Source organism: Cottoperca gobio, chromosome 14 (assembly GCF_900634415.1).
Source record: "Cottoperca gobio chromosome 14, fCotGob3.1, whole genome shotgun sequence".
Classification (NCBI taxonomy): domain Eukaryota; kingdom Metazoa; phylum Chordata; class Actinopteri; order Perciformes; family Bovichtidae; genus Cottoperca; species Cottoperca gobio.
In genome coordinates, this window is record NC_041368.1 from 4,713,504 (window position 1) to 4,738,249 (window position 24,746).

The window sequence follows — 24,746 nt, forward strand, 5'->3', positions numbered from 1 at the left end:
ACTCAGAGGAGTGTCGTGGCTCTTCTTGTTTGACAGCATGTGTGATGACAGTGTTTCCTTCAATCCAGGTAAATACCAAGCATAGATGCTGTCAGACGAAGTAAACCTGCCAAACTGGTTCTCCTCTCTCAGGACAATGAGATGACAGTGTCACTGTGCACTACATGCTGTACAGCCTTCTTCTCTCAAACTCCCTTTGTCGCTTCTTTTGTTTCACGTTACAGTGCAGGAGAGGACACTGATGCCACCTTGTGTTCAAAAAGCTACTTGCATGACCAAAGCCTCACGCTAATAAGTGTACAGGTGTCAAAGTAAATAAGGTTGAAAATGAGGTTTTCAGGTTTTAATCAGTGGTGGAAAGTAACTAAGTACATTTACTCAAGTACTGTACTTAAGTACAATTTTGAGGTACCTGTACTTTACTTGAGTGTTTCCATTTTATGCTACTTTATACTATTGTAATATAGTAAATATTATAGGTTTTACTGCACTACATTTACAGCTTTTGTCACTTTGCAGATTGAGATTATTAATAAAAAACTAATTAATGATGCTAAAGGCCTATCGTTATAGATTAAACTACCCAGATGTATACACATATATTAATATGAGCTATGCCTTTACTAGTTGCAACATAACAGCGATGAACACACAAACCTTTAGCACAACACATCTTATTTAGCACAAAACACAAGTAGGCTGGTAATCACACTTTACGTTCTGATACAGTAGTACAAATGTTTTAATAAATGGTTAATAATTAAAGTAATTCTTTAAGTGTTAATGAAAATTCACTGTCTACAACTTTACAAATCTGAATATTTGCTGGTTTTCTTAGTCTTCTATGATTGAATACTTTAGTTTTTTAGACTGTTTAGATTGTTGGTTGGACAAAACAGATCATTTCAAGATGTTACTTTGGGCTGTGTTGAGCATTTTTCACTATTTTCTGACAATTGTTAGACAAACAAAGTTGTATTCCCTTTACCTAACCTTTATTTAACAAAGAAAGCCTCATTAAGGCAGCAACATCAAGGAGCTACAAACAACGAGATACAGTGCACCACAATCTTGGAATTAGATCATACATTTAAAAAAATGATCTAGAAAAGATTAGACAACAATCTAAAACAATGACTTTATGAGGCTTCAAGATTCTAAAATATCCAAAACGAGAGCAAGAACACCAAGTTTTCTGCAGCAATGATTTGAATCATTTTGCAAATTATATCTAACTGCAACTAGTGATGTGTCCTTCCGTGTCGAGGCTTCGAAGCGTGTGTCGAGTAATCGCAGAAGATTTTTGTGAAGCGCGTATCGAGGCTTGTGTTGATGACGTATGTGATGACGTTCGAAGCCTCGCTGCGTTTGAAATATAAGGGGGAGCGAACCGCAAAGAGTCTCCTCATAATCAACACTTTATATAACCGCGAATGTGTGGGTTGTTGTTGTCGTAGTATGCATTGTTGCTGTCGAGTTGTTGGTATTGCGTTTGTATTGGATCATTATGGAACCAGCCAACTAGCGAAGCAATTGTTATGCACGCCAGCATCATCTTCCTTGTGAGCAAGTAAAGATACCAAATCTAAATCTGTTGAAGAAATAATGTACATCCAACGTGGACGTTACACATCCCTGGTGGAGCAGCTCGTGGAGCAGGCGACCCACATTCAAATGCTTGCAGCAGTGGCCCGGGGTTCGAAACAGACCTGCTGCTATTTGCTGCATGTCATTCTCTGTCCAATCTTAAACTGAACTATCATTTAAGGTGTAAAAAGCCCACATTTGTTTCCAGGCACTCTCTTCTCAATAACACGTAATAACATCAATCTTTATTTTTGAATAGAACATTATATTCAGTCTTATATGTGTGCGTCAAAGAATCTTCAGGGCAAAGATACTTTACCTCCACTGCAGCCTTGCACTTCGCCAGTTTTACATTTATTGTCCACTTAGAGTAGAGCAAATGAAGCACCATGAAGCTTCGGTCATGAGCGAACCAATTGGATGGAAAGCTTCATGAAGCTTCATCTCGCCATCACTAGTTTCCACTGATGGAATAATTACAATAATAATTGGTGTTACTAAACATGCATTATTAGTTGTTTATTAAATCAGTTTAACAAGTTAATTGAGAGTTTCGTGTTGGATCAGTGTCAAGCTTTCACTACTCGAATCCTCTGTAACCCCTGGAGTAAAAACATCCATCATTTACTGATCTGTACAACACCGGAGGAGCTGACTGGCTTTGTTGTGTTTTGTCTCATCAGGCCTCTCTGTTGTTGTTGTTGTTGTTGTGTTGTTTGATAAAGAAGTTAAATTCACAGGATCCCATTTGCACTGAACCCCCATCAGACACCCTGCTGTCAGACCTCATTAATCAGCAGCCTCTGTCTATCAGCACAGTGGATAGTGTCTCTCTTTACAGGCTGATGCTTTCAGGCAGTAACTTCATGTGATTCTTGAGAACAACTAAATGTGGCTGCAGTTTAGGGTAATTATAACCACTCTGGCTGAATGAGTAGCTTTTGGGGAAAATGAAATTGGTGTAAATGCACTTGATGCTCAAATTGTGCACCTTATTTCTATAAAAGTAATACAAATTGCAATATTTTCCAGTTGTGCTCATGTGTGTCCATCCGAGCATTGCCCCAGCTCTACGCTGTCCCCGTGCCCCGGCAGGATGTGGCAGACGAGGCAAGAGAAGAAGCTTAGATTCATTACACCTGCAGCGGAGGCTGAAGAGCCAGGTTCTGTCCCGGGGAGGAAGGATTTGTAGCAACATCCAAAAGCAGTTTACTCAGACAGTTTAGGATTTTGTTTGGTCGCTGCTTAGATTAGGCAGTTCCAGAAAAAGCTGATGGAAGCAGCCAGCAGCTCTGGCTGAAGGGAGAACACAATAACTGTGATGAAGAGTTCGGAGGTGAATCTCATGACGAAGGTAAACAACAAACCTGCTTGTAGATGTTCTCTGAACTGCTGACCTGGCTGGAAGCAGTCCAGTATTACAGAGATGAAATTATAAATCAGATCAAAGATCGACAGAAAACTAATCTGCCAGCGTAATCACTTAAATGTCGTCTGTCAAGCAACAACGGCAAACAGTTTGTGGTTCCAGCTTCTGAAATGTGAAGATTTGCGTCTTCATTTTATTTTCTGGACATAAAAAGCTAATTGAATATGTCAGCATTACCCTGGGGAAATTATAATCAGCATTTTCACACTTAATATAAGATAATTCATCGACTAAATGATTAATTAAATACATTTTTAGATCAATCACTAATGAAAATTAGGGATTTTGATTATTCTCATTATCGATTTAATGTACAATAATCTACTCTATTAATGGATTGTTTGGTCTGTAAAATAACAGAAAATATTCACGTTCCCAGAGCCCTTAGTGATGTTTTAAACGTCTTGCTTTGACCAACCAACAGTCCAAAAATATGTGTTCAATTTAGAGTGATTATATATATATTATTTAAGAAGCTTAAACCAGACAATAATTAGAGCTTAAAGAATTATAGCTGGATTGTTGATTTATTTCCCGTGGCTTTACTTGATTGATTAATCGGCTAATCGTTGCGGCTTTAATGAAAAATAACCTTCTCATGCAGACTAAGGTGAGATTGTCATGTCATCACCAGAGGGGGTGATGACATGACAATCTCACCTTGGTCTGCATGAGAAGGTCTTGCAGCAGTTGTGAAAGCCTTTGTGTTACAACTTTGTATTACAAGCAGTTTGGCACCCTCTCCTGGTCTAAAGCCCGAGCTACCACATATTGCACTAACAGCACTTTATATGCAGGTTTGAAAGGAAAATTAGTGTTGGTCCCTGGAGCAGGAGACATTTACTTGGCAGGAGGAAATACAGGCAATCCACATTTCCCACTCGTGACAGATCGAGCCAACATTTGATTGATGCATGACCCGGCTGCTCCGATGCTAAACATCAATCAAAGAAGGGTGCATGAATGCTGTGGTTATTCAGTGTAATGGGATTGTCAATAACTCCTGCGTCCTCTGATGAATATACAAGTACCGTGATTTACCAGTGAAGGCTGCTGCTGATGTTTAAAGAACTGTTATTGAAGCCCTCACTTGTCCAAGCAGCTGATGTGATGCACGATACTTCTGCCGTTTTAACCGTTACCACGCAATCTAGTAAGTCAGCGCCTACTGGTGCAGCGGAGATGTGAGAAATGACATTTTTCATCTCGTGGCTCCTCAGGCGAATCATGAAACATGAATAGAAGTGACTATCAAGTGACACAATCTTCATAGCTTCTTTATAACTACCCAATCAGTAGCACTCAAAATACTTGCAAGTGAGAGTGCTTCCGAAGGTAGTTCACCCTCCATGGGTGTCTAATGTGAAAAGTCATTAACTGCTGTAAGCGTAGTGTCAGAAAGAAATATTGCCTGTTTACTCAGATCAGTAGGTGGAGGAATAAAAGCTCCACACACAGGGTTAGTACACATTTTTTAATAACATGGCACAATTTACATAACACAAGTTTAAATGAGGAGCATGCTGAAGATTCAGTCGCTTCATTTTTTTTTCTCATTTTTGTACATGATCTAGAAAGACTTCACTTTTTTTCCCTGTACATGGTTAACAGCAAAACAAAAAATCTCATTTAACAATCTTTTTGCAATACGCATCGACTAACCACTATGGCTCCGGTGGACCTTTTTATGTTAGATTAAAAAACACCGCACGACATGATATCACAGAGTTTGAAGCGCACAACTAAACCTTCAGTGGACTACTAAAATAGATCTCTGCTCATTAGAAACAAACGGTCCATAGTTTAGACTTGCTTTTTTGTCTTTTGATTTTGTAGTTACAACAACTCAGGAAAGCACTTTAATACACTGTTTTACCAACAGAACCTATTTCCAAAACATGTACTTTACACTTCTTCAATAGGGCAAATGTGCTGTCATGATGTCTAATGTGCTGCATTCTCCCCAGAACAACACTGGTGGTAACTCAGTGAAGGAAGAGTGGGAAAAAAGAGTTGACAATTGTGCTGCTGGCTTTTTACATTGAAAATCTTTAAAATGTAATACTTCCATCAACTGTTTCTAGGATTGTCACCACAATTAATCATATTTGAAAAAAGCAATTCTCAAAACATTACTTTTTTTTGTTGAATCCAAATTGCTACCTGTGAATCAGTTAAAGCTTGTATCAGTTTGCATGGACCCAATGTGTGTGAGTTGGGGAGAGAATACAGCTGTTTGTCCTTTTTTCTTACAGTCAGTAGTGGTGAGAAGGCCAGCTTTCAGAAAGGGAGCCCAGACATGTGTTGCATAGTTGAATATGGGGTCTCTGGTACAATGCTAATCATCTGCATCAACCAAAAAAACTAAAAGAAATAGCAAAAAGCACATTCTGAATCACTGCTGTAATACTCCTATTTACATGTGTTCAACGTAAAGCTTTCAAAACACCCTTTTGCATATTTGTACCATGATTTTTAATCCATACAGAGTGAGCACAGCAACTGTACACAGTATCTACACACTTTGCTGTCTGTGAGTGCTAAAGTACCTGTACATTTCAAAATTGTTCATTCTTACTCCGCGTCAATTTGCTATACAAGAGAAAGAATGCACACAAAAAGCTGGAGCAAGTCTTTGAAAAATCTTTTTTGTTTTTTCCATGATCATTGTCTCTTTGTAGTTTTATACAAAAACAATTCATTGTGTGGGTATGTCTCTGCCCACATAAGTTATTCACAGCTATGTTACAGTCTTGCTTTGCCCAAAGCTAAGTGCTTGGTGTGAGTTCAGTGTGAGTGAAGCTGCAGAGGCTCAGCTCACCGTGCCTCAATGTCTTTGTGAGCCGATCTGTCTCTGATATCTGTGGCCAGGGGAGTAGTCCGTCTGGGTGAGCCGGGCCGGGCACCCAGTGAGGGGATGAGAGGGGGCGGGGCACTCAGAGAGGCAGTGGGTGGTGTTTTGTTCAGGATACCGTTCTGATGGGCGGCTGCGGCTGCTGCGGCCACCGCTGCAGCTGAGGGACTGACCCTGGAGTAGTGCATGCCTGGGAGTCCTTGGGCCATGAGGCCCTGGGCAGGGTGTGGGAGATGTCCGTCAAGGGCAGGATGGTGCATTGCGGCGTGGAGGCGCCCATGCTCATAGTCCTCTCTTAGCATGTTGAGGCGCTCGCGCTCCTCCAGATGGGCGCGCTCATGCTCCCTCCTCTGCTCCAGGGCCAGAGAGTGGATATGCTCACGGTTAAAGTCATGAGGCTCACGGTCCCTGTAGGAACGCTCAGCTTCGTAGAGTCGAGGCGCTGCCAGCCGGTGCAGAGGATCATTCCTTAGCAACAGATCCCTGGCCAAAGGGTCCCGTCTGTGAATGTCCAGGCCCCTGTAGGGGTCCCTCATTGGGTCCCAGTGGAAGGCAGGGTAAGGGAACCTGTCAGCTCCTGGGATGGGGCTGATACCCATGAAGGGCGCCACCACTCGAGTTCTCTCAAGACCACTGATGCTGTTGATGGGGTGAACGCCAGCCATGCTCATGGGCATAGGCATTGAGGAGGGAGGGTGGAGGTTTGGTGTGGACGGTGCCTGTGTTGGGTGCTCATTTGCCCTCTCTGTGGCTCCATCCTGCTCCTCCTTCCGCTCCTCCTTCACCTTCACGTCACTGTTCTTCTTCTGGTGCTCGTACGGCAGCTCTCCCTTCTTCTCAAGGGCCTCCCTGTTCAGCCCACTGTTGGGACGTTCGAGGCTGGTCTGCCGTATGTAGGGCGATGGTGTCCCCCTGTTGGACACTTTGTCCTCTGAAACTCGGCCGTCATGGATGACAGGTGTGTCCTTGTCGCTGTGATGGTTGTCTTTGAGCTTATGGTCATCTGTGCCATTGTCTTTCCAGGAGTCTGATTGCTCCCTCTCCCTGTCTTTGGCCTTGTTCTCCTTGTCCCTCTGAGGCTCTCCAGAAGCAGGGGGCAGGTGGTTCCTGTGGTGCTCAGGTCGGCTGTGGCCAAGGAGGTTGATGGGGTTGACGGGCCCTGGGGACGGATGGCTCGTATGTCGCTTTTCTACAGAGTCCCTAGAAGCATAAACAAGGCCCCCCCATCAGTACCAGTGTAGATTAAATGATCTTTCATAGTATACAAAGGAAAATGAAGCTAATCTGAAACAACAAAATCCAAATATGTACCCAAACTTTATTATTTATTTTTTTACCACCCACCTGTCTTTGTCGTCTTTACTGACCAACGAGTCCCGTTTGTCAGAGTCTCGGTCCCTCTCGTGCGAGCTGACCGAGGTGCTCCGCTCAGAGTCTCCGGGTTTCAGCCAGGGTGGCGGTGTGGGGAAGGAGGGCGGTGTGCGGTGCAGGCGGTTCCACGGCTCTTGATGGCCACTGTTACTGCCACTGTTGAAGTGCTGCTGTGCGTTGGGGCCATCTTTATGGCCGAACACGGCGTTGGCCGCTGTTAGGGATTCAACACGTGGAAAAACACGGCAGGACGCAAGTTAAAAGCGTATCTCAACCATTTGAACAGTTGAATATCAGAATTTAAATTATATTCTGCTGATGTTCTTATACAGCACGAGCAACTATAACTCTAAAACTTTAATTACTAGATTGGGAACAGTACAAAAGCAACTATGAAATGAGTTTCCAGTCACAGTAACAGAAAGTGATTGCATGGCAACAAGTGAAACAGTGAAACTCACTTAGTGCTGGGTTGCCCAGTCCTCCGAAGGCCGATGAACTGAGGGTACCCAGTCCTCCAAATGATGGAGGCCGACCGAAAGGTTCTGGAGGGAGACGCCACATGTTACCACGCATACAATCATATCTTCTTTTTCCTATTTCAGATCGAGTGAAGGGGCGTCTTACCTAAGTGAGATGCTGGGCCGAGGAAGTTTCCAGGATGGTGGGGCAGATGACCGAAAGGACCTGCTGATGGGTGTGTGGGACCTGAGGAGTGAGAGATAGAAACACCTATCAACCGCTGACTGCAATATTATTAAGTGCAGGTGTTAAACCGTAGTTTAGCAAAGCAATCCTAACTCAAGTACACTGCTGTATTTTAATACCAATGTCCTCCAGCCCAAATGGAATATTAATTTCCATGCATGTAGGTGTGAGACCAAATATTCCAGTTATAGGAGAACATGAATAGTATATTCTGTATGCCTTCATAAACTAAACTCATATCTTATTCATGTATTATTCATCTAGTTTGCCTGAATTCAATCTAATAAAGCCCATCATTTGTCACATAGTCCAAATTCACATTTTCATCAAACCAAAAATAATTCAGGATTTTTCTGCACTCTGAACACAGCTACGTCCTGCAAAACCACACCCTCCAGGTGAAATAACACGTTTTAGGGAGAAAGGAGCCATTATCAGGTGCTTTTCTTTGCTTAGTTCTGTAAAACTTGCTAATATTGGTCTCAAAAATGCGGTTTTGGTTCAGCCATACTGTCAACTGTCTCTCACGGAGAGATGTGAGAAACGGAAGACAGCATGAGGCATTAGACCACACGATGAAGTTAAAAGCTCTAGAACCAAAGTCAACGTTGAGTTCATTTAGTTTGTTCGTATTTCTATGTCCAGTTAGGATTCAGTAGTTAATTGATATAGATGCACTGCATTGACATTCACACTGACTGTTGTTGTTATTTCCATGTTGTGCACAAATTGTGTTGGTTTTGCTGTCTTGTCAATATAAGCAGACAGCAGCTCACTCTGAACATCGGGAATTGACTGACTGCTGCCGTATATCAGAGAACCATCAATCACTCTTTCTACCTAGAGATCTGTCGCACACTCACCTGCAGCGGAGAAGAGTGTGGCGGGCCGCGCCAAGTCGCTCGGGTGATGAATGGCGCCGAAGAGGCTGGGGCCGGGAGGTCGACTCATGAAGTCAGGCTTAAGGCCAAAGTCTAGCTTGTGAGGGTCGACCTGCATCTGCTGCTGGAAGATGGCAGAGCGACAGAGGGAAACACATGTAAAACCCCTTTACACACTATAGGTCATTTTTATATTTAGTAAACTGCAGTCAGGGACTAAATAGTTGTCTGTTACACTTTTTGAGGTGTCGGTATGAATACAAAAAAACCCCAAATGTCATTATGTCAATGTCCCCTATTCTCCCACAATGCATTGCACAAAGGAAATTCCAAATGGATTGATTCAACTCATGAAAAGCTATTTAAGTTACGGTGAGATTATTATGGATAGAATTTACAAACACGAGCCGTCTCTTTGTTAAGTGTAACTGGTGTCATTCTAAAGTTGCAGTTGGATTGCCTTTGCACGGCACACATGTTGCATCATTTCATGTATAAAACAGTAATAAAGATTAGCATGGAATTGGGACACTTAGTTCACTTCACACTATCAGATGAGTCCTCACCTTTACTTTCTGTTGGTGGTGGTATATCTGCCAGGCGATATGGACGTGCATGGCGCACCACTTCCCAGGTTTCTGTAGGTACATGATACATACATGCTGTCACAACATTACTCTTTAACAAGCAGCACAGTAAGGTTAGTGTGTGGTGAAGTGTGTAGAATCTTTGTCATCTATAATTCAATATCCACATTGGCACTAATAAGGAAGTGCCTGAAAAGGCAAACCAATATGGATCACATCAGCCAAAGTCTGTTGTTCAAGGTAATTAGAAGCACAATTATTGGATACATATCTTGTCAATGCACATTGACCCTCACACATCCTACAACCATCTTGAGTGGTGAGATGACTTGAACATGGCTGATAACTTAAATATGGTGCATGAGACAGAGGAATAGTAATGGTCGCGTGTGTGTGTGTGTGTGTGTGTGTGTGTGTGTGTGTGTGTGCGTGCGTGTGTGTGCGTGCGCGCAGGGACTGAGACACAGCAGGGAGTGAGCACTCACCCTGAGAACGGGCCGGAATGGATCCGTTAGCTGCGGGAGGGAGAGGAAATAAAAGAGGTTGAGTCATTTGGCTGTCAATCAAATCACTTTTAATTAGTCTCTGTGTGTGGCCTTTTATTATGAACCAAATTAAAATGTTAAAATTTAATTTTAAAATGAAGCATTTCAGGAGTAATTAACACATGGGTTCCTCCTGTGTGACCCTGTGCTTACAAACGAATATAGCAGTCTGTGTTGTCTATAAACTAATTGCACATGAATTCTTTACCATTACTTCACACTGCAGCCAAAAGTGGAACAAATCTCCTTTTTGTTTTCATGCAACTTTTACGTCGCTCTAGATCGACCTTTGTCACATTCTGCGCTGGCGGGAGTCACTTGGCTGAAATTTCTAATTAAATCTGTTTTTTAGTCACAATCCCAGCTCCTGGCTCCGACTCAGCACCCACACACCTCCACACACAAGTAGCAGACATTTCTCCACAAAGAGCCTCATCCTCTTTCTCGTTATCATCTGCTCACGAATTACACTGCACATCAACTTATAAATGAAACTGTTAACACTTTTGTGGCCTCCATGTTTACTTTCATTCGACAGCATGCTGCGTGTGACGTCTTTGTTACTAATAATGTGAACAACCAAACCAAAAAATCTGATCTGAGCAATAAATCAGTTTTGAGCGTTAAGGCTAGTAGTGTGAATGTAGCTATAATTTGGTGTTGAAAACCTCCATCTGATGACTCAAAGACTTATGCAAACATATACAGAAGATCTAAAGGTTACCTCCACAGTGTGTGAGTGTGAGAGAGAGCGAGAGCGAGAGAGAGAGAGTGTGAGTGAGAGAGAGAGAGAGTGTGAGTGAGTGAGCGAGAGAGAGAGAGAGAGAGAGAGAGAGAGTGTGAGTGAGTGACCGAGAGAGAGAGAGAGAGAGCGAGAGAGAGAGAGAGTGTGAGTGAGTGAGTGAGCTTACCCTGGGGTCCTTCTGTAAGAATGTGTGTGGGACGCCTCCAGGTCTGGACACATCGAGTGGATTAGAGGTCTAGAGAGCAACAGGCACAGATCAAAAACAAGAATCTCTGTAAATAACTCCTATTTTCACTTCGTCTGTGTGAGAACGTGGGTGTGTGGTGGTGTCCCTGTCTTACCTTGGGCTGGAAGGCGCCCTGCAGCGAGCCGAAGGGCCCGGTCGGGGGGATGACGGGGGGAAGGCCAGACATGGCCGGTGGGTAGGCGTGGAACAGCTGATGGAGAAAGGAAGAAGAGGAGGTGTGAGGATAGTACGTGAGGACAGCTGTATAAAGCAGTAGAGTTGGAAGGCGTTATAGTGACGGATGAACCTCAACATTCAATATTTCAATATTTTCCAAGACTGCTTAGTTACAAATGATTGCTTCAATGTTTCACAAACGGCAAGTTAATAAAATATCCCCTGCTTATTCCCGGTGGATTTAAATAAGGGAAAACACTCCTTTGATGTGAAAACTGGAATGTTGTAATACAAGCAAAACACACGTAAACCAAACAAGCGCTCAAGGCCTCCATAAAAGTCTCCTGTGGAGAAACATATGTAATCAACCACTCATTATAATTACTCTTGTCAATCATATGAGCCTCAGTGGAAGTAAAGAACGTCTTTCATGTTTCTGAATTTGCACGCTTGCATTGCTTTAATCACGGATGGTGCAACCAAATTATTTAAACTTGGTTTGCCGGGTTGAGTTATTCGAAGCGCTTGAGGAGATACTGTGAGGTTTTAAATGCAACTGGTGTTTCCCTGTGCATCATGTTTTTGATATGTCAGTATGTTTTATAGAGAGGAAATGGCTTCAGGGTATTTGCTTCTACCATAATAACAGCCAGGAAATACTAAGAATCAGAAATGAAGCACTTAAAAACAAACAAGCAACATTCTGCAACATCTATTTGACCCAGGGTTGGTCTGAACACAAACATAAAACTCTTCCTCGCTGTTTAGCTTGAAGAAAGACACAAACAGCAGGTGTCTGGACTCGTGGTAAGAGAGTGGGGTCCGAAGTTTCAGATAAGTCCCCTGGTGAGTAATAATCATGAGCAAGCTACTGCTGTTAGCAGACAAATACACATGAAGAGTAGTACGCAAGACAAAGATATAGTATTCCTCGGTCTTCTCTGTAATGCAGCCACCGTCTCTTTCTCTATTAATTTATATGCACAAATATTTTACCCTTGCATGCATGGACAATAAATCTTCCGCTACGGGATCTAAGATTCCAGCGCCGGTTCATTAATCACAACATTTGCTGGGGCTGAAGGGTGAAGCGGTACAGCGAGGATGCTTACAGTGTCCATTAAGAAGCGGATGAGTGATTGCATGGAAAACATACATCCAACACACACAGAGCTATAACATTAACTCAAATACACTCAAATGGCATAATGGGCAAGCAAAAGTGCTCTGCAGATGAATAGTACGCAGTAGGGAAACTCACACTGTGTCTGTAGAAGGGGTCAACTTTTGTTGGGTATTTTTCGAACTGCAGGAGAAAGGAAACAGAGCAAACATGAGAACCTACACATATGTTGGCCTCTGTCAGGGTCATTTCAGGCAAACAACATGTATTGTAGGACTAAGAGCATGCTTACAGATTGACATTGTGATTCAAGATTTAAAATCTAAAATAGATTCAAAGTTCAACCACTTCCCAAACCAGACTGTTTTCATCCTCCCGTTTTTGTGATCATCTGAAGACCTTTTAAACTAGCGTGGGTTCTGTGTCTCATTTGGTCTCCCTTTAGTGGTGCAGCGCAGGCTCAGGGCGAACATTTCCCCAGTCAAGACTAAACACTGCAGCCATAAAGAGCCTTTTTATGGCCTCATTAGCTGTCAGAGGCCTCGCCATGCTGCCTTTGAGGTATCATCAGAGCCAAGCGAACCCTCTATGGGCCAGGCAGTTATGAATATGTGTGTGTGTGTGTGTGTTTTTGTGAGTTTTAGGTCCAGCCACCCATTGCCTGTGGTCTGCCCCGACAAACAGCGCGGCTCTTAACACAAGGCATTTGCCAGTAATGAAAACCCCCAAACGGGACCAAATGATGTCATTAAATTCAGAATGAATTAAGTGTATTATGTTCTGAAAGCTGGCTCTGAATTTAACATGCTTAAGGCAAGTTATTGCCAATTTAGAAAATAACGGTGGCTCGAGTCTGGAGTCCCAGAGTATGCCAGAGAAAACACTAGAAAGGCTTTCTGGGAGAATAAAGGCATGATTGTAGTGTGGACAGACACACATGATCATCATTGAAAGTTAGTCACACCCACAGTCTGCTGCTCATACACACGTCTGACTGTAACAGCCACAAGGTGAACACACTTCCAGTGCCCACCCACTCTTCTACACGTGTCAAACTCCTTATTAGAAGACGTATGAAAGAACTTTGGCTATGCTGAAAATGTTTCCCTCTTTGACCCTCTCCAACCCAAAGCAGGTGCGTTCTACTTATCCTCACATTTCTGGCAGGGGTACGCACCATGGGCGGTGCTGGGGTGGGCATGATGGCGTGGGGAAAGGGCGTAAAGGTGTGCTGGTGGGTGTGTTGGTGGGTGTGTTGGTGTTGATGCTGGTGCTGATGCTGATGCTGATGCTGGTGGAACTCTGTGCGCAGGTAGGGCGGAGGGCCCAGTGAGGCGCCACGGTCGGCGTTCTGGGAAGCCAGGAAACGGGTGTTGAGCTCCTGGCGCAGAAGGTCTTGCTCTGGAGAAGGGCGAGAGAGAAGGGAGGATTAGGACTGGCTTTGGTAATGAGGGGGAGATTGTTGTGGCTGTTGTTAAAGCTGTCTGAAAGAAAAACACAAGACTTTTTATTTATGTGTCTCTAAGACGTATTTCTTTGTCAAGATGTGAAGCATCATCTTGACATTAAATGCAAGTAAATAGAAAATACTAAGATGGCTACACAAACATTATCAAAGGCTAACATACAAACACACACCTTTATACACCCTCCACATCAATCAATTCATGTATACATCCAAATTCACATTACTCTCACTTGTTCCATCAACATGAATATGTATTGTGAAATGAACTTCTATTATTCCTCATTTTGCTGGGTGCTGCTGGAAGACCCTCGGAGACGCCTGGAGGGCCTGGACTCCCATGTGAGAGCTACGTATGCCATCAAAAAGGAAGCCATGTCAAAGTTACAGAAAAGGAAACAACCAGGAAAGGACTGTTATTATCAGCATGCCATTTTAAATTGAAGCGAGGCTCGAGATGATTACAAGTGTCTGACTGCTGGAACTGTCAAATGCTGTGATTTGATACACTACAGCCCCTCTGAGACAACATCTGTTGTTCTAATAACCTCTGCGCAGCCTGTGGAGAAAGAATGGATTTCAAGTAATCGCTGGCTTTTCTTCTAAAGTCAACAAAACGTGCCTTGAGAGATTGTATCTCCTCCAGAGTAACCTTATCCTTCCTATTCCACAGTGACTCACTGCAATATTTTCCGCCTTCATTTCAAGCTATATTGGGCTGGGAGTGGGAGTGGAATTTTCTCCTCATAAAAATTTCATTAGTGTCTTTTGAACAAAATCCAGCTCGCTCCATTCCATATTGACCAAATTGATTTCTCGCACGTGAACACTATACAAGGTGAAAAAGGAAGTTGTGGGAACATTTCTAAAAGGTGAGCCCCCCTCCTCTTCCCCCACCGACCCTGACATTTAGCTCGACAACACTGCGTGGATATGTGCACGGGGTCTGTAATCGCTTTTGCAATGTTGCCCGAATTAGTGGTGGAAATTACTGGTGTGTTGAGAGTCGGTCAATCACAGCATGACAGAAAGAGTGTCCACACGACTGTAAACACACAGAACCGCGGACATCGGATCATCTTGGACTCGGTTGCTTGTTTCTTTAAATGATTATCAGGGTAACATTCTGTCTGTCTCTGCATCTCATGCTTTCAAATTAAATGCTGCCGAATTTGTTCCTGGTGAACGTCTCGTCTTTCTCGACCGTCCAAGCAACCTGAAGCAACAGCTGCCTAGAATAGCAGCCTGCTTTTCTTTTTTTTGGCAGCTGAATGTGCAATCCTCTGCCACATCACTTGGGGGCGATGTGGGGATGTTTGCTGGCAGCATTTGATGTTTACCTGAGTAGGCACTCCCAGCAGCAGGATGTCCGGGTGCTGGCAGGGCGCTAGACGTAAGTGGTGGTGGTGGAGGCAAGGCCGCTGGAGGAGCGAACATATTGGGGTGATGTGGGTGCGGCGAGGACTGCAAGGCAGGGGGGAAGCTGTGGGGGGTGCTCTGGTTAGCTGCCAAGGGCAGCGGGAAGGTGGAGGCTGCTGCTGCTGCTGCAGGAGGAGGCGGGTGGTGGGGGAGGTGCAAAGATGGAGCAGGGGGCCCGTGGGGCTTGGTGCCTGGGGTGCTGCTCCTGCTGCTGCTGTAAAGAGAGAGAAAAAAGAGAAAAATGGAGAAAGGAGCCATGTTTAGCCAGGCGTGATCAGTCAAAATTAACACTTGTTCCTCCGCATCCCCTCATCTCCATCTGCTGCGATGTTCAATTCCCAGCACAGTGTTTTCACACCTCAACTGTCCTCCATTTACAAACGCCTCCCTGCCTCTCCCTTGTGCTTCACAGAATCCAGGGCAAACATGATCCGCGAAAACACCACATTCACAACCCCCTCAGATGCAAATAAACCACCGCTGGCAAGCAGACAGAACGTGCATCTGTCTTTGAACAGCTTCTGTTAAGGCACTTCCTCCAGAGCCAGGTAGTGAACATGTGCATCGGAAAGGGGATGAGAGACAGAGAGGGTGTGTATGCATGTGTAAGCAAACAGTCTTTTGTAGTGTGTGTGGGTTTTCCCCGGGGGCAGTCACAGAGCTTGCGTCTCCACAGCTCTGCGCACTAAGCCTAAAAGCTCATTTGCAGCGCCCGCTCTTCGCTGTGGGCCCCGGCCATGATTATTCACAGCGGGTGCCAGACCCTGTTGGCACACTGGCAGACTGGCACAGTGAGAGGGAGGCAAAGCCAAGGCCTGAGAGCCTGTTGTTGGGACTGAGAGGATTCTGAAGGAGCTATCCTGGAGTCTTAAATTAATGGAGAGAGCCTCATAGGCTTCAGTGCCTCTCAACAGAGATACGACACAACAGACTAGCTCTCTTGCTTTTGATAATATGAAAAATGACTGTGATCATACAAAGTGGAATTCCGCAGAGGATTCTTTAAAACTTGAAAGCCTTCTGAAGTGTTACATTTTTTCTAGGAAGGATGATGCAATTCTGAGGCCATTTTCCTCTTGTCCGCATGCACAAATAACCTCTCATCAATACATTTCAAGGTTGTACTAAACTATTGCACATACAGCTAGTATAATTGGTGGGGGCTGGAATTTATACTGAGCCCTAGTGACAATGTGGGTGGCTTATAAATCACAGGCACTCAGGGCGCAGTTTGGCCCTTTTATTCTGTTGTTAGTAATCAGTGCTACTGTTTGGCTCGGGAACTTCAAGCTTTCCCTGATAGCAATTTACATACTGATCGGGCATCATGCGTACTTCCAGCTCAAGAGATATTCTAGTATTTTCAAGTGTGTGTGAATATGGAGGATTTGTCTGCACTGCTCTGCACACAATGTTCTGTATCAGAGCGCATAAGAACATGAGAGACGTGCATGTCTTTATAATAAACTGATGTGAGGTTGTCTTATTAGCCTTACCTGTGACCGTTGAGGTTGAGGCCGTTGTAGGCAGAAAGGGGCCGGGGGTGGCAGCGTGATGGGGGCCGGTGGGGCCCGGCCTGACTGGGGTGCTGTTGGTGAGGGTGATGGGTGGGGAGGGCAGGCAATGGCGGATGTGGGTGAAGACTGGGAGTTGGCGGAGGCCGGGGGTGTGACAGCAGCTCAGGCTGGTGCTGTGGCCGGGGAGGGGGGGCCGGCGAGGGCTCTTGTCTCTGGGCGAGAGGCAGGGCTGCGGGTGTCTGAGGCCTGGGGACAGCCTCTGAGTGCGGGGTCAGGTGTGTGGAGGCCGGAGCCTGGGCAGGACTGTTAGTCTGGGTCCGATGAGTGGACAGGGGCTGGGGGACGGACAGCTGGGGCTGCGGCTGAGGCAGAGGGAGGGATTGTGGGGGTAGAGGCTGGCTGGGGGTGCTGGATGCAGGGGGTTGGGGGTCCCTGCAGGTCTCCTGGCTCCTCTCCTGACTGCGCTCTAGGCCTGACACCTTCAGGAGGCCTGGCCCATGAGGCTCCTGGCTGCCATTGGTGGAGAGCACATGGATGCCAAAATCTGGAACTGCAAAACAGAAAGAGAAAAAGTATTTTTAGTTTCCAAGCTGGTGGTCCATGTAAACCAAAATGTTAAAAACAGTAGAAAGACATAAATTCACTGACGAACATGCAATTAGAATGGATTAGAAGCTGCTGACACCTGACACGATCATGGCCTCCAGTGTTCATACACTAAGATCGGCTCTGTGTGTAAGCATAACGACCTCATTCCCTCAGGTACAAACACATCTCCAGTTCTCACACAGATTATCTGTGTGTGTATTTGTGTAGACCCTTGTCTATCTAACTGCCATGCTTAGTGTGTGTGTGTGTGTGTGTGTGTGTGTGTGTGTGTGTGTGTGTGTGTGTGTTTTGAGCTGACAAACAGACTGACACACATGTTTCTCCTACTCTTCCTTCTCATACTGACACACCCTGCTGGGGTTTACAGCTGTGCCAGCGCAATTCCTGAGCCCTTTCACGCAGCCTTTAACACCGTCCCTGGGGACAAACGACACAGCTGAAATGTGTTTTTCTTGTTCAGGCTTAATCCGTTTGTATCGTACACAAACCAACATCACCTTCATTTCAAATGTATTTATTTTTTGCCTGGATAAAAGAATTAAATATTTAATGTTTCAAGTGAGATTTGTTAATGAGGCATTTTTGTATGCACCTACAGGTGTAACTGAGATCAACTGTATACAGGTTTGCATGGACATTTGCATTCTCTTTCACTTCTCCTAAAATCAATAAGACACTGCATGGTTATTCTTTAACAATCCTCTTTGGAAACACTGATCTTTGTTCTTAACCGCATGCAAACAGGCGTGTTATAACGAAGGACAGGGCAGGATAACAACTCTGCTTTCATTAATTCACTTTCGCTTGTAGCATGAAGAACGGGTGCACATTTAGCTTGCTATGTGACAAGGTGAGGATTGATTTTATGGACTTAGTAATTGCCAAAAAACAGCAATTACCTGCCATTAGAAGCCCTGCTGGGCTCCATTATGCACAACATGTGAATTAATCTAGAGAATGAATAATAACCGCTGTACAATGTTGAACAGAACAATAGCTAATAAGCTCCGTCCAGGGTGTTTCTCTGCAGGGACCTCCTCCTACAGAACTAAGTGCTTAGACATCAGCAGTCAGCAAGGCTGCTCCAGAGGCAAAGAGGCTCATGGGGGATGACAGTGCATACATAAACTGTAATTAACTCTTCCCAGGCCCCTGGGGGGTTTAGGGCCAGCGGTGAGGTCTCCTCCTCCCCCTGAGGGAAGCCAGTTTAATCCTTTACCTGCCAAAGAGGTGTAGATTGGGCCCAGCAGCAGCCTGTCACAGTGGGCTGCCATCTCTCTGACACACTTCTCCCTCCAGAAAGACTCCACTGGGAGCAGAGTTAAAAGGGCTCTACGACAACCTTCGTCCATTAGCATTAAAAGTGCAAAGTGAGGTATTAGCAACGCCAGGTGCATGTGGTATTGTAGTTAATGGTCAGGGGAAGTAATTCCTGGTACAAAATCACAATCAATATGTATAATAAGAGCTATTGACTCCTGATCTGTGTGGGAGAGCTTACTGGGACATCTGCCAGCCTGTCAGGAGACAAAGGCACACTCTGCCAGGTTGAAGTGTTTAGTAATAGTCGTCTTTGGGCAAGCACAAATAAGAGAGGTCCCCTCATAATGCAGAGAGGCGTCCGTTCTCAAAGCTAAATCCTTACAGAGAAACTAGATCTCTTCTTTGGCAGTGCACATAAAACACATCCCTGTTCAACACTCACATGCATCAATGAACAAGAAAGCCCAGCAGCCCTTAAATTCATCTCCCTCACCCATGTCAATCTTCTCCACTTACAAATGCTATTACCGGTCAAGAGAGACTGCTGCTGGCAAACAACTTCACCGCAGCAGATGGGGAGAGGACAAATTCCCAATTCTTAAGTCTCCCGCTGCACCTCTCGCTCCCTGAGGTCCACGGCTTGTTTTGAGAATGTGCTAATGCGCTAAAAAGAGGGTGTCTATTCTGGTCATAATGAAGACTCCAGGGCCAGGCGGAGCGGAGCGGGGAAGAAGCGAAGAGGAGCATACGCCAGCCTCCCTCCCGCGAGGGTTCATTTGTCAGTCTTCTTCATCCCTGGAAACAAATAAGCGCAACTCCCGCTTGGGTTGTTCAAAATGCGGAGCCCTGCTGTTTCCCGACGTTTCAGTAGTGTTGCGGTTTCTAACTAGTGCGCGTTGCTCGGTGGAGCATTACAGTGGAGAATGAGGCCTGTGGGTGTGTGGGTTAGTTGGAGAAGCAAAAGCTACAGGACAGATTTAAGAGTTGAAGGGGGTACAGGAGGGATTTGTGTGGGTGTGTGTGTGCAGGAAAGCCATTCATTAAGGCTGGATGTCAGGGGACCCAGCGAGGGGCTTAAGGGGATAACTCATTATCCCAGGGTGAGCCATCTCCTACTGTTCACAGACACACACAACACACAAACACGCACACACACCACGGTTAAAGCTACACTGCAGCTTTTCATCATTAGATTGGCTACAACTGTGATCTGACTGAATATAACATGAAAATGTAACACCGTATGACGAATGTGGATGAAAAACCTCCAACCCTTAAAAATGTTATTAAAAAACTGCCATAAGACATGGAATAACAGTCATTGGTATGCAGGTTAGGCTCTGTTTTTCATCTCTCCTGTGTTGTTACTGTCCTGCAGTGGACCACAGCTCATTAGCACCATGCAGCTGTATTTCCTGTTAGTATTTTTTAATGTGCTGCTTATATCACACGGAGCCTGCTGCAGGGTGAATGGGTAATGGTCCTTCCTCAGCAAGGTATTTGGACTGGTCCAGCCATGTACAAGACAATGGCTCAGATCTTTGTGCTGATCCACAGACGGAGAGACAGATGGCGTGGCAGTGAGATGCAGAACATTAGAAAGTTTAATATAGTATTAGGTCCTTAATTGCAGGACATAAGGGGATTTATCTAACATACTATCTTTCAATGTCATTCCTGGATACAGTCTGGCCCCATATAAATGATTAACAAACAACATTATCTTTTCACCTGTCCTTTTGAATGATATATTAGCGCCCAGCTCACGCCAAAACCCCTTTACTAATCTCTCTCTGTGTGAGTGGATATGACAGCCTACACCCAGGCCAGAGACATCCTGACTGATTGATGGCTGTTGAGAGCTCTGCGACATCCCAAGCCTCCGCCTCTTGCCGTCACGCCCTCCGTCTCATCCTCCTCAAAATAGGGCCATGACGCATTCTAAACCCCTTACACTTATTTATGGGATTTCATCCAAGCAGGGGTCACATAGCTCCAATCACACAAAACCAACAAACTAACACATAGCAGGAGCCACGAGACTGACAGCTGAGCCACGGCCGCTGCGTGTGCGAAAACAGAGACTGACGCCCGACACACTCATGCTGGTGCTTCAGAGACGAGGCCGCTGTCCGGTTAAACTACCAGAATACTGCACTAATCAGATGCCCATATGCTAAAGATATGCGAGTATCAGCCTTTTCTCAGTTTCTCACTTGAGGGACAGTGGAAGGAGTTTTTAGATCATTCACTTGAATACAAACACAACAATAAAAAATATTGCTTTATGAGTACATTCCTGCAATTCTTATTTTATGTAAGCGTGTAAGTATCATATATCAAATATACTTTAAATATCACGTCAAAATACTTATGATAACTTTGTGAGTTCTTTACTAAGAAAGAAACTAGTAACCACAGCGATCAGAACATGTGGTGAAGAAAAGGAAAAGAAATGTCACACAACGGTACAAATACCTCAAAACGTACTTAAATAAATGTACTTCGTTACAGGAACAGAGTTTCACCACATTCATAATATACACAGTAAAGTGTATATATGTATATGAATACATATAAAGGGTAACAACAGTACATGAATATCACACCTTACTGTTATTATACTAAAGATAGAAACAGATAATGCCCAGAACAATAACCAGCTTCATTTACTCACGTCTCTATTCACAACAACTAGACGGCCATAAAGAGCTCTGCTGTTACTGACAGCAGAGCAACTGTTGGGAGCATCGAGGAAGCAGGTGCTGACAGGGAGGGAGGGCAGCCTGCTCTGCATTATGGACTCACGGGCACCAGATGATGCAATGGCAGGTAACCTCTGGGTGCTGACTGCAGGTCTGTCCTGTACCAGTGTCATGCTGCAACCCTAGCTGTTACTACAATCCTCTGGTGGGGAGGGACACATGGGTGACTGGGGTTTGTTCTTGTAACCAGCAACAACACTACGAGTCTACAGCCAGCGCTTCGTGTCGCTGAAATTCCCCAGTCAGGAGCAACTTTTTTAGATTATTCAACATGAATACAGCACAAATGCTTCTCGCAATGTTAACGGAAATAAAACTTAGTTTGTGTCTCCACAACTTGATTCGAATCGGCTCCTTGGTCCATGCTAAACCCTTTCATCAAGTTTCATGAAAATCAGGCCGGTATTTTCTCCATAATCATGCTGACAGACCGACAGAGATGAAAACCTCTCGATGTACAGTACAGTATTTACATCGTATTAAACGTGTGGATTTTACAAAGTTATTTGCCATTTTGACTGGTAATCCAAAAGCTGGCAGCATTCAGGGATGGGAAATGTAGCCTGTAGGCACTTAGCACTGCATCTATGGCTTGGGAAAAAAGTATTTCGAAGCAGAAGCGCTGACAACTCCAAAACCCAGAGCTGTCTGTCACAGCTGACAGAGACCTTCGATGCTGCACTTATTCACTGTCGCCCCTGCAACTCTTTTTCTCTATCTCCGTCTAGTATTCTCCATCCCGCTCCCTGTTGTGCGGCAGTAAGCAGAATCATGCCCAAACCTCTCACAGATCACATCGCTCTTCCAGAGGCAACAGTTTTACCACACTCCGGCCGACACAGGGAAAGCTCACAATGCCAGTGAGTCATAAACTCATTCTTTTGGTCCAGAGACTTTCTTTTTTTCACTTGCCTTTGTCCTCTTTCCTTCGCACTCATCATCATCATCATCATCATCATCCTCATGCTTCAGAAAAACAGAAAAATATACAGAGGGAGACCGACTGTTTGCTCAAGTTGAATCAATTAAAGTGCACATTATGCTGAACAAGGATTTGAGGCCCTCATTGAAAATTCCATCTTGCCTTGGTATGTCTCAGTAAACATTAATTACAATCAGCATCTCCCTCTACGCTGGGCTCTCAGAAGCTGGTGGAATAAAATCTCCCTCGAAATATTCACAGTCCCCAGTTATGCAGAATGTTTTAAAGACAGTTTGCCTCAGGCCTTAGTCTGGAAACCATTTAGTCCCTGGGAAAAAGAAAAAGGAGAACAATGCCAACTCGCTCCTCTTCTATCTCCATATTTAGTTTGACAGCAAAACTAGAGTTGTAATTGAGCAGCAAGTGTTGACAGTGGTCTGACCTCAGGAGTGGGTTAGACAGCATATGCTCCCCAAAGAGCTCCTCTATGAGGGACCAGACTGTTTATTTGTTCTTAATGAAGCCTGCAGTCGCATTAATGGCAGACATCTTTAACAGATCTCCCTCCCACATAGCAGAGAACAATAAACAGCAGGCCGTTCGTTTGGTCTCACTCCTGTCCTCACTTGCACATGCTCATAAAAGCCTCATCGAACAATACATAACACACTTCTCTTCCTTTCTCTCTCCATGTGTTTGTGTCTTTACAGCAACTTGCCAGTTTATTATTATTATTATTATTATTATTATAATAATAAATTCACATTGTAATGCAGTCCAATACAATTTCCCTTCTATTAATAGGAGAGTCAGTCCTTCTCCGGTGTTTGTCCCCCTTCTCTGGGAGCTCAGTGGAATACCCTGGAGTACACATTAGTGGATGACGTGAGCTCAGCTCCCGCGTCTGTGGGACAGCAAGGTGTTCTGAGATCCCCGATGTTCTAATACTCCTCTCTGGTCACGTCTGGTGCCCGAATCGGACGAAGTCCATGTCGCACAAGTCTACACATTAACCAAGGGATTACTGTCCTCATCTGCAGAGGCTTTACATGTCTGTGAGTTTGGAGTCTATTTTGCCTGTATGCTAAAAGCTGCAGGCAAATGTTTACAAATGTAATGGTGTTGAGTAGAAGAGCTAAGACTTGCACTTTGGTCTGATATCAGTTCACAGAGAAGTTGAAACCTTGTGTCAGTAACCTTAGCCGGGGAAGCTTTCCCCGGAGAATCTCCAGTCTATTAGCTCCTTATCCCTCCCTTCTTCAGCCCTGAAGACTTTAACAGCATTAGCTGCTTTAAGAGCAGTAACACCACACTCTGTGATACCCTCTCGTGTCTCCAGAGAGTCGGAGCACCTCCCAGCAATGAGTTCACAGCTCACAGGCATGCGTGTTGGACATGCCCCAGATGGGAGCTCAGGGCACTGGGGCCTGACAATGATGGACGCTCCACTGCTGGCCCTCCCAGACTCCCCATCTTGTCAGCAGCTCTCTAAAGCTAGAGCTGAGAGGGGTGTTGGGTTACACAGCCTGGACATCCCGCTGTGTGGAGGGTCTTGGACTGGAGCTGTTTTATTAGAGCTAGACTCCCAGGGGTGGCTGGGGAAGGGGAGTGGGATGCTAAACAGAAATAAAGAGGGGGGTTAGGTGAGCAGACCAACTATTCTGGCTGCGAGAGCGTGACATGTGTAGTCTTACAGTGAGAACACCACAGCGTGCTGATATCCCCTCACAGTAACACAAACTGCTGCTTTAACAAGTGGTGATTGAGCCAGAGGCCAAAAGCAGACGGGAGGCGGGGAGGAGATGTTAAGCCGGCTCTTTTAACATCTATATGTCATGCCTGTCTAATTTGGTTTATGAATTTTGTATTACAAGTTGTGAAGTCAAAGCAAGTGTGCATGTAAATATAAATAGTGTGTGTATATGCAGTGATGTCATGGTGCATGGTGTGCGCGGTTTACCGAGACATAAAGCCCTGACTCCTCTTCTAATATAGACTGTGACTGGGATCCTCTGTGAAATGGTAGCAATCTGGGGTAATTGGGCTTAGGAAAGCCACTACACGTTCTGAGTTCTTCTGAAAGATGCAAGGCCACAGAAGAGCGGCTGAGAACAAGCACTTACACATGTTTACAGTACAACAGAGCGCAGAGAGAAACAGAAGAAGGTTATACAAGAGTGACAGAAAAGAGCAGAAAGGGAAAGAAATGTGCTCTCTCCCGTCTCCTACCTTCGCCAGTATCCATCCGTGCTCTATTCATACTCTGTCTGGTAGAGCCAATGTGCTCTGTCTCCTCTCTAGTCATAATGAAGCCATTTACTTACAGAGAGCTGCAGCGACAACACTCTCCCACCCACAGTAGCTCTGATTACAGCTGCTCCTCTAATGGCTCTTAACTGGTTCGCTCTCACACCCCACCAGTATGTGGAAAATCTGCATGCCTTAGACAGCGCCTGAGGCCTAAATGTTTGGACACTCCCTCCCCAAATAAATAAAAACACTATCACCATCTTTTACGTGCACATGAGGATGTATCGGTGAGATCGATGGCAG

At 44.8% G+C, this 24,746-nt stretch overlaps 1 protein-coding gene across 10 annotated transcripts in view; it reads right to left on the reverse strand.

The window, feature by feature from the left end:
• Positions 1–4,476: 4,476 nt before the first annotated feature.
• The window catches only part of auts2a (activator of transcription and developmental regulator AUTS2 a), a 290,775-nt gene continuing 270,505 nt past the window's right edge, over positions 4,477–24,746 (reverse strand). For 4 of the 10 annotated variants that reach the window (XM_029447937.1, XM_029447938.1, XM_029447939.1 and 1 more), the window contains exons 7-19: positions 16,614–17,184; positions 15,039–15,331; positions 13,390–13,634; positions 12,372–12,416; positions 11,049–11,144; positions 10,874–10,942; positions 9,903–9,932; positions 9,397–9,468; positions 8,813–8,954; positions 7,869–7,949; positions 7,703–7,786; positions 7,215–7,467; positions 4,477–7,070 (exon numbers count right to left, since the gene is read on the reverse strand). In XM_029447937.1, the coding sequence (XP_029303797.1) occupies positions 5,834–7,070; positions 7,215–7,467; positions 7,703–7,786; positions 7,869–7,949; positions 8,813–8,954; positions 9,397–9,468; positions 9,903–9,932; positions 10,874–10,942; positions 11,049–11,144; positions 12,372–12,416; positions 13,390–13,634; positions 15,039–15,331; positions 16,614–17,184 (3,218 nt within the window). In that variant the 3' untranslated portion in view covers positions 4,477–5,833. Of the gene's footprint in view, positions 7,071–7,214; positions 7,468–7,702; positions 7,787–7,868; positions 7,950–8,812; positions 8,955–9,396; positions 9,469–9,902; positions 9,933–10,873; positions 10,943–11,048; positions 11,145–12,371; positions 12,417–13,389; positions 13,635–15,038; positions 15,332–16,613; positions 17,185–24,422; positions 24,514–24,746 lie in introns of those variants that run through there. The other 6 variants (XM_029447942.1, XM_029447941.1, XM_029447945.1 and 3 more) reach the window with 5 other exon arrangements.